Source organism: Cheilinus undulatus, linkage group 16 (genome assembly GCF_018320785.1).
Source record: "Cheilinus undulatus linkage group 16, ASM1832078v1, whole genome shotgun sequence".
Classification (NCBI taxonomy): Eukaryota; Metazoa; Chordata; class Actinopteri; order Labriformes; family Labridae; genus Cheilinus; species Cheilinus undulatus.
Window position 1 is genome coordinate 24,545,463 of NC_054880.1, and position 10,256 is coordinate 24,555,718.

A 10,256-nucleotide genomic window follows, 5' to 3' on the forward strand; every position below is an offset into this window, starting at 1 on the left:
CAGGTCCTAACCTTTGGATAAAAGTGTCTGTAACATCAGGAGTGCTGCATCCATTTCCTGAGAGGGGTGTGGTCACAGGTGGAGTCAGACAGCTAATTAATATTTAAAGCCACAGACACAGAAATGGCTCGTTCTGTGAAGGGCTGAAATAGAGGGGTTTTTAGACATGCAAAAATCCAATACTGGAGTGTTTTGTCAGAAATAAACTTCACAGGCATGTTCTGGGGACCTCTGAGACCAATATAAACTTGTCTTAAAAGGGTAAAATATGTCTCCTTAAAAGTATTTAAAAATGAAGAATTTCCTATTAATGGGGACTCTAGGACTTCATTTTTGTTGCAGTGGGATCAATATTGTTTTATTTTGACTAGAATAAGATCAGAGTTTAAAGTTCAGGTTTTGTGACAACCTCTATTGCAACACTGATGGAATTTTTACATTGGAAAGTCATGACAACAAAAGCACTCTCACTACAAAACTAACAATAAATTCCATATTGCTATTACTTTCTTAATAATGGGAATCATGGCACAGTTTTTAAGCTGTGATCATGTTCATCACAAACAGGATTTTTTCATATCAGACCATCACAGTAAAAAAAAATGTACATATTAACACATTAATGATGGATCTCTTACAGCTAGGGTCTGAATGTAAAAGCCTTACAGAGTATAAATATCTGAGTCGTGTGTAACTGGGGTAAACAACATGTCTTCCTACTGCGCTGACTTTATTCCAGTGTGTCTAATTGATTTTGCACTTTGAACGTGGATGCCATCATTTTATCTCCTCCTTGTTTTGTTTCATTATTTGGTGATAAACAGCACAGTGGCGTCTGAGGGGCAAGTGCAGTAATGGTGCCTTCAAATGGGGTCGTATTTACCATATTCATAAGAAGAGACCATATGAACGCACTTCGCATTCCCAACATCGTTATTTTTCTGAAAGTGTGTAACTTGTGACATGTTTGACGATGAAATGGCAAAATATGGACTTTAGTCTTTTAGCCGCATACAGGACCAAAAGAGTTATGGGAGGTGTTCATTGGTGGTTTTTGTCATCTTGACTCTTGTTCCTCTATGTGGTGTTTCAAAACAAAGAATGAAATTTTAGCATTTGCAGAGACCACATAAGACAACTAGCCATCCTTTGGCATCCATATTTTCTAGAAATCCCTTTCCCTGTAAGATTACCACCTGATGGCTAAGCCTATCCTGTACACAACTTCTTGGCTTTACAATTTTGAAGGCGGTATATATGGGCCTTCAAATGGCACCAGTTTGCTGCTCTACCTCCCCCTACTCCAAAGGAGTTTTGGGCAGTGTTCATCTCGATCGTCAGCTTTATCGTCTTGTCTCTTGTTTCTCTGCTTGGCGTTTAAACAAATAATGTCACGCTTTGGTTTCCATGTATAAATGGAAACATTAATATGGCATTATAAATCTATTGGAGTTCCATTTGAAGGCAGCGCATGACAAACTGAACTGAACTACAACACATATTGTATCAATGTGTAAATTAAAAAGAATAATAAATCATATTCAAATCAAACACTATGTGAAATTCAAACCTTAGGACTAGAACGTTGAGTCTTTGTTTTCAGACATTAATAATGCGGACAAATGTTTGGGTTCTGCGTTTGTGTCTGGTTTGTGGATGATGTCTGAACAGCTGATGGTTTTGTTTTTATGTGTAGATTCTAATTTCTGTCACTCCTTAGGAAGAATAATAAAGCTTGAAATGTGTTCATTCAATGCTTTAAACAACGTTAACGTGTTACTGATTTTTAAATATGTTTCTCCTCAGCAGCTGTCAGATGAAATCTTTCTGTGATTACCAATAAACTCCAGTGAACACACTGATGTATTTGCATCTTTTTGCTTTCAACCCTGTAGGAACTATTGGAATGCATTACTTTACTGTAAATTGAAATATTAGTTACAACAAATGGAGAGATGTACTCCTCAAAAGACAGCTGTATGTGTTGAGACTCTTCTAGAACCAGTAATGTCTGCTGCCAAGAATCTCTAAATTACGATTATTGTGAAGATACCTATACATATGGTGTTAAGAGAAGAAAGGCTGTCTGGAAGCTCCATTGATCATCCAAATTATTCTTCAGTAAACCCTCTTTCATCCTAACAGCACAGCATTTAACTCAGTCTACATTTTCCATGCATTTCAGTAGTGATTTGTGCAATTAACATCAAAAGTTATAAAAGTATTTGTGCAATTTAGAGAGCGTGCAAGAGTTTACCAATTGTTTAAGGTATTCAAAAACGACAAACTGCGTAACATTGGGGACCTTGGACAAAGCACTGCATTTGTGCAATTGAAACCAAACATCGCCGCCCCATTTCAGCAACAGAGACAGTTGGCGACAGTTTGTTTAAAATGCAGTGTTTTGATTTTCTATATAGTACGAAGACCTTTACTCAAAATTGCTAAATTATGTGTTGACAGTAGGAAAACTACCATTGTACCCATTACCCTACTGCACCCAAACTGTGACGCAATGGCGTAACGCCTTTGAGTGACGTAAGACGCAATGTTAGTGTTCTTCCTCCAGCAGCGTGCAAGCTAGCCCCATAGGTTAGCCTGTGCATGTATGAAGGTTCAGCCTAATTCAGAAGTACAGACCGTGTTTACTCATATTTTGGCGATAGTTTCATATTCAGCGGCATCATGAGCACTCTATGGATGGGCAACGTGAGTTTATTTTGACTTTCTTAAAGCCATAAATCAGTGAAGTGCTACTACAGAGCTAATCCAGCTAGCTCAGCAGTAGCGTAGATGCGCAATTTGAAAGGATTGAAACTTAAAATTTCACATACAAAGTTACAGTTTCATGTCTCATTAAACTCACAAATTCTAGTTATTATTTATCATTTAACAGTGACGCATTAAGAGGCTATAGTTGTTTCAAATGAAGCCAAAGTCTCATCGATGCAGTGCTGTTAACAGGTGTTCCGGTTTTAAAAGTTACCGTGTTAATTGCTGACTTTAGACAGCTCGAATGTGTTCGGCTGTAATTTTTTGCATTTTAAATGATTAATTCTTCTTTTGACTCTATTATATACTAGTGTTGTCTGATTTTCATTAGGATCAAATCAAAGTTCAAGCCTCATGCTGTTTTTTGTTTGTTTGTTTTTATAACATACGTCTGCGGTTGGTGTTGATCAAAGCACCAGAATTGGGCAACATTTCATCTAAAATATAGAAATACCATGGCACGATTTGATTGAAATATTAGCTTTCTGCAAGATGTAATCTAGATAGCCATAATAAATTGGTAACATTTTAATCTAAATAGCCCCAAAATGTTAATAACATTTTGTCTGCATAGCTCAAATGTTGGCAACATTTCATCTGAATAGCCAAAATACATTTACAGCATTTCATCTACATGCCCAAATTGCTGAAATATGCTGGTAACATTTTATTTAAATTGTAATTATCAATATGAACATTTCTGCTGCATGTTAAGTTTAATTTACAGTGCAGTTTCTTTTGTAGGTTAAAAAAAAGATTTAACGTTTTTTAGAGCTTCAGTATTTATTCAATAATCAGTCATTAAGAAATGAAAATTGTATCACTTTAAAACTTAGGATGTAATTAAAGCATAACACTTTGGTTAAATAATTGATGACTACAATGTGCTTTCCCAATCTTTTCCCTTATTAATTTGTCATTAAAAGAGAAATCAAGCCTCAGCCTTGTATTGATCATTCCATGTATTAATGAATTGGTAAATTTATGTCTCTGAGCAGCTGGAGACGTACATGGATGAGAAGTTTGTCATCAGAGCATTCTCTACCATGGGTGAGCAGGTGGTCAGCGTGCGGATCATACGTCACAAGATGACAGGGTAAGTGTTAACTCTGCAGGTGTGTTAGTGTGCCAGATACTCATTCTGACATTAAACAGTGTGCCGTCACCCAGGGGGGCTCTGGGGTACTGCTTCGTGGAGATGACAGATGAGGCCACAGCAGAGAGGTGTCTACGAAAAATCAATGGGAAAGCTTTACCAGGGGCCAATCCGGTAAGAATATGGTCATTATTTACATCAGAAGTGATTGAATATGTTTTGTTTTGTTTTGTTTTTTACCAAAGTCTCGCTCTTTCAGCCAACAAGGTTCAAGTTAAACCGAGCCACATTTGGGAAACAAGACAGCGGGTGAGTGTTGGAAAAATCACACATAAACATGATATTAATGGTTAAAATAGATGTCATGTGACTGTTTGGCTCTTCCCCATACAGTCAGATGTACTCTCTGTTTGTGGGAGATCTTACTACAGAGGTGGATGATGGGATGCTCTATGAGTTCTTCTACAACCGCTACCCATCCTGTCGAGGAGGCAAAGTGGTGCTGGACAGCATGGGCAACTCCAAGTGAGTATCAGTACATCATCACCATATAGTGTAAGGAGGCTGGAATACTCTGCAAACTTTCCAGATCAGAGGTATGACTTATTAAATGATAATTAACTTAAAATGCTCGTTTTTTACTTATTCATTACTTTTATCAACATACCAGTTAAATCAGTTGGAGGGTGTCAGCTTATCCATGTGTGGAGACAGTTGTTCATGGTGAGGAGGATCTGCTTGCTGCCTCAAGTTGTCATTTCTTGTTTCGTTATTATAATTCATTAAATTGAATGCAGTGTTTCAGCCTGAACGTTAGACGAGTAGAATGGACAAAAGTTGTGCAAGTGTGGACATCCTTTTCTCACACATCACACAAGTGTGCTTTGATGGTCCGAAATTCTGCAGAGCAGGCAACAACATGCAGGGCTCTACAGCCTTTTTCACAACTTGTGAATCTGGTATGTCTTCAAACTACAACATCCGGATATTGAATATGTTCTTAAAACAGTAAATTATATCTTAAATGGCACAGTTCATATTTGCTTGTTTGAGGACAAGGGTTGTCAAGGATTGACAAGAAGAGTGAAAATCACAATGACTTACAGCAAAAAAGTCTAGTGCAAGTTTTGGTCCCAACTCAGCTGTTGAAAACGACTGTTAAAACTCAAATGATTTCACTATCTGCTGCCCAACCTCTGCCAAAAATAAAAAGTCCTAGGCCCCATTATTGTGTTTTTTTAATCACCAAAAATTGTGACGAACTTCTGCACACACTTTTAGTTTTACAAAGTTCTGGGTACTGTTCCATACTGAAAGCCTGCTTCATACTAACAAAAATTCTGACAAACAGAAAAAGCTGTAACAGACAGCAATAATCTTGAAACTGAGAAATCCTAAATGGATTGTGAGGGGAAAATTGAAGTGATTCTATTAATGAAGTAGCAGCTAAATTTGATCCTGCTGGTTTGATATTTTGCATTAATCTGCCATGATTTCTGTCCCCGTGTGTCTGCAGGGGTTGTGGATTCGTTCAGTTCCCTGACGAGCGGCTGCAGAAGCGAGCGTTGGAGGAGTGTCAGGGTGCAACAGGTCTGGGAGGGAAACCTCTGAGGCTCAGTCTTGCTGCCAACAAGTGAGTCTGATAAACTCTTTCACACTGCTGATGTAATATTAATAAATGATTATGTCATAGGGTGTGCAATTTAACCATTTAAGTACATCAGTGCCCTCTGTAATGTTATTTTATCCCTGAAGTTAAAGTCATGTTTACACAATGACTTCAGCTGGAAATGGTCATCTTTTGGGTTTTTGTTTACACAACAACAGTGTTTTGGCGCTGGAGAACACAGAGTTTTGAATAGTGATACTATTGGCAAGATGACAGTATCAGCAGATATTACAGTTACACTGATATTTACAGCTGGCAGTTCCAAGCGGAACCAGTGGACCTACCTCAGCTGATTATTTCATTTCCCAAGTGGGCTCTTAAGACTGGAGTTTTACCTCTAAACTACTGCAAATTAGATTTTTTTTTTTTACTCAAGAAAATTGGGTTTTTGTTTAATTTCATGCCTTTATATGATTGCGTTAGGGAACTGCCATGCATACATTCTGTGTAATTAGAAGAACTGATTTCACATAAAAAAAGATGTAGAATTTTTGGCTTTAATGTGTTTTGAAATATCTGATGTTGTACTCCACCAAAAACCCAGTATGAAACATCACATGGTGTCTCTGAAAACAGAGACATGCTCATTACAGTTCGAGTCAATATCCATGTTTGAGTTGTCAGCCTACAACAATGGTTGCCTCCTGTGTTCTGTTTAGCCACATTTTCTCTAAATGTATTCTCCTTGTAGTTTAGACTCACTTGGAGTAACAAGTCCAACTCATCATCTTTCCACACAAATGCTGGTGTGTTAACCATTTTGTATGTCTACATGTCACTATCTGTAGAAGGAAGAGGATGTAAGCATGCGCTTGTTGTTTCATTTCAAAGTCAAAGCAACACCTACAGCCCTGGAATGAATGCTACAGAGTATTTATTTGCTTAGTGCCGCTAATATCCTTCTTCAAACCAAAACTGATGAGTTATAACAAAAGAATATCAGCATACCTCATCTCTCTATCGTTATTAGACCACATATATACCAACAATCATTCCCTTCTGTGGACTGTCCTTTGCAGGCAACTTTTGGAAAAGCACTCCTCGCCAGTTCTACTCTTTTCCAAAAGTTGCCAACTATGCTACTATTTGGCAAAAATGGAGGGAAAAGATCCCAAACATCCCCAGCTTTACAAACATTCCTTCTTATGCCTTTGAAGATGATGTCATCCTTTGAAGAAGCTTATAAAACAATCTATCCATTCCTTTGAAGATGTTTTCAACATTAAAGCTTATAAAACACTCCATACTTACCTTTGAGGATGATGTCATCCTTTAACACTTATTAAAAACAATCCATCCTTGCTTTTAAAGTTAATGTCATCCTTTAACAGGTATAAATCATTCCATCCTTGCCTTTTGTTTAAATCCCACCTCATTGTCTGTCCACACGGATGTTGGTGTGTTAGCCCACACTGCCACCTGCTGTCCTGGCATGATTGCTTCAGCATTTGTAGTTGTATTTTTTAATCTGTTTCCATGGCGGTTGTTCTTAAAACATTGTTGTCAATTTGAGGAACATAAAAGCAAAAAAGTGATTGTTGTTGTTGGCTAAGAGCACAGTGTATCTGAGCGTTGTCTCCTCTTCTTCTGAGTTTAAGGAACCGCCAGCAGCAGTCAGAAAACAAATCGTGGTCGTCCAGCTCTTCATACAACTATGACCAGTACAACCAGTACAACCAATATAACCAGTACAGCCAATACCAACAGGCCTACCCCGGATACTACAGCTCCTGGGGATATGACCAGAACGGCTACGGCTACAACTACCCACAGTACGATTATACACAGTATCCGCCACCAACGGTAAGACCCTCTATGTTAACACCTGTCAGACTAGGGATGTCACAATGGTAGAAAAGGATATTTTCATGCAATTCTAATAAAATTGAAACCTGATTGATACCACCACAACAAAAAATGAGCTCTAGATACCCTGTACTGAGTGATTTCTTGATTTCATAGTCAAAATTTACTGGCCAACTCCTGCACGTTGGATGACTTGTATAAAAAGGTTAAGGTTTGGGTTGTGTAGTTGTTTAGTTTTAAGGAAAATGGAAGAGTCAGTGCACAAAATAATATAAATGATAACATCTTTTCTTCTGGTTAGAGCAGAAGCAAACAGGATTCAGCAAGAAACCTTCATCAGACTTTCACAAAACAACCATTTTGAAGAGATTGGCACAATGAAAATATAAAATGCAAAACTGAGCACATTTTTTGCACTAACTATTTACAAGAGAAAATCTGGATGCAACTACTCAAGTTTACAAGCTGTCAGCCAGTCAGGCATTTTCTTTTAACTCTTTTTTGTTGTTCTTTGAAATCTGCTCATTTTTTTCTGCTGTTAAACTTTTGTTTTTAATCCATGTGGTATCAATACAAAACCAATGTATCATAAACCTGACAAGCTTGTGTTAGAAAGTACCTGATAACAGAATACCTGAACTCTGTCCTTTGTTTTTAGGAAACTGAAACTGAAGCTGAAGCTGAAGCTGTGCAGGATGACGGACTTGAAGGTCAGTGATCAGGTTTCTCTTTGTACCAAATCTTTTAATAATAAGCTGTAGTAGGAGAGGAAGAATTTCACTTCTTTACTAAAGACACTGAGAAACTTTTTTTTCCTATTTGTTGATTAGAGTCCAAAATGTGCTAAAAAGGTCCCAGGTTTAAGAATGCTAAGGATGGTTTCACAGCATGGACCTTGCCCCAGTCCAAGTGCTCTTGACCCTATAGTCCAGTTCCACTTGATCAGTCTGGACGCAAGCATACAAGTCTGCCTGTATAGGCGGTTTCAAGTTCATGTGTACTCAAGCACAATACTCAGGCAATGTGGACGCAACCTACTGGTCATAGGGTAGAGCTTTGAAATCAACTCTAAACGTCTCCTGTCTCAAAAACCATATCTGTGCTGCACTGGCCCATTTCATTGTCTGAGCTGCACGGTGGATGTGGAAGTAGGAGGAGGGTCATTGTTGGCATCTCTGAAATAATAAAAACATCATAGTAGCAGGATAGACTCCATTGACCATGGAGAATAAACTGTTGTTGACCTGAGTGGTTGTCTCTTCTTCTTTCTTCTTCTTGGTAGATTAACAAACCAACAACAGTACTTTAATCTCTAATCTTTCCCTTATGTTGATTGTCCTTTGTTTGCAACTTTTGGAAAAGTGGATGGAAACAGCAAGTTCCAACATCCCCAGCTTCATCAACATTCTGTCCTCTGTCTTTGATGATGTCCTCCTTGAAAGCTTATAAAACATTCCTACCTTCAGAACCAACTACATTCAAACCTCCACCTACTCCATCAGACAGTGTACACACACAAGTGTGCTCTAACAGAACGATGTAACTAATGTGAAAGCAGACCAGAGAGGGATAGGGAAGGGAAAAGTTGTGTCTAATGTTAAAATGATCTTAAAGAGCAACTTGCAGGTTGGACACCCAGGTGAATAAGGTTGTAGAAAAATCATTTGGAAATACTTCCCATGAACCTTTGTACATAATTGTAACTCCTGGAGTCATTTTTTGTGCATTTGCTTTGACTTCACCATTAAAAACAGACGACCAGATTTGGCTTAACCAGATGTGGCTTTAACAAAGGTAGAACTGCTGGTGTTGGTCTTATTTAACACCCATAAAAATGGTTCTAAATGCTGGGATAAACAATGTGCAGGAAAAAATGTATTTATATACCTATGGTGGACCATGGGCTTTCATTTATACACCTGTTAAGCATCACACTGGTAAAATAAAGTGCAAAAATCTTTGCACACTGAGTTCTGCATGCAATATTTGGTTCCCTAATATAATAAAAAAAACAACAACCTTGCACATGGATTTTAATGAGTTTGTTCTTCTATGCATGACAAAAAATCACAGTATGTGGCGAATTATAAAAGTTGATGTTGAAAAAGACAGTTCTTACTGGTTCCACTGAAAACTGACACATTTTCCTCAAAACGTGTTTTTGCTCTAAAACAAGAAACGAAAGTATTTAAAAAAATCAGCAGTTAATATTTTCAAGGTTTAGTTGCATAAATATATTTAATCTGCTATTTCCTCTTTAAACATTCTCAAATATTTGTATCAGTTAGTCGCTTTTATAGATTTAAACTTTTTGTTTTCTGCGGCCCTTCTCTCTTTCTGTTTAGATCCTAGCCCAGAGCTGGATGTCCTGGAGGCAAACAGGCAGTTCATGGAGCACAGTGAGGAGCTGTATGACGCCCTCATTGACTGTCACTGGCAGCCACCTGAGTTTTCAGCAGAGCAGGACTTTCTAGCCTCCAGTTTGCCTGAGGCCATCGTTTGCTGAGGACGAGGTTATCAGACTTTGAAATCACAGACAGATGATCAGCTGACGGCAGTGTTTGCTGGATGGATTATTTTTGTAAGGACGCTCACGAAGAACGTTACAGCGATGGATTTAACCCTGCTGAAACATCAAATAGTATTTATGGTTTATTCAAGGATGTTTGATTTCTCAACACTTTTCAGCACCTACACCTTTTAATGAAACCATCTCTGATTTAGTTTGGATATGGACAGAAGCTTTAAAAAAGGTGGATCTGCAGTCTGATTTTTTAACCACAAGAGAAAGTGCTGACTTAATTCCACATATATGTCAGCAAAGTCTCAGTGTTTCAGATGTATTTCTGCAATTTCAGCAGTGCTCAAGTGATTCCCTGTAATTTTGGTAATAAAAAACAAGAAATGATCAAA

General features: G+C 37.9%; 1 protein-coding gene across 3 annotated transcripts; it reads left to right on the forward strand.

Moving 5' to 3' along the window:
- Positions 1 to 2,546: 2,546 nt before the first annotated feature.
- Positions 2,547 to 10,256, forward strand: LOC121524467 (tRNA selenocysteine 1-associated protein 1-like). Of its 3 annotated transcripts, none has more exons than XM_041809869.1 (9): positions 2,547 to 2,709; positions 3,771 to 3,868; positions 3,928 to 4,042; positions 4,128 to 4,177; positions 4,262 to 4,393; positions 5,385 to 5,501; positions 7,130 to 7,340; positions 8,002 to 8,053; positions 9,689 to 10,256. In XM_041809869.1, the coding sequence occupies exons 1-9, from the start codon at positions 2,686 to 2,688 to the stop codon at positions 9,847 to 9,849; spliced, it is 960 nt and encodes a 319-aa protein (XP_041665803.1). In that variant the 5' UTR covers positions 2,547 to 2,685; the 3' UTR covers positions 9,850 to 10,256. The 3 variants fall into 3 exon arrangements, with proteins under 3 accessions (XP_041665803.1, XP_041665805.1, XP_041665806.1); XM_041809871.1 differs by having other exon boundaries at positions 7,136 to 7,340; XM_041809872.1 differs by having other exon boundaries at positions 3,943 to 4,042.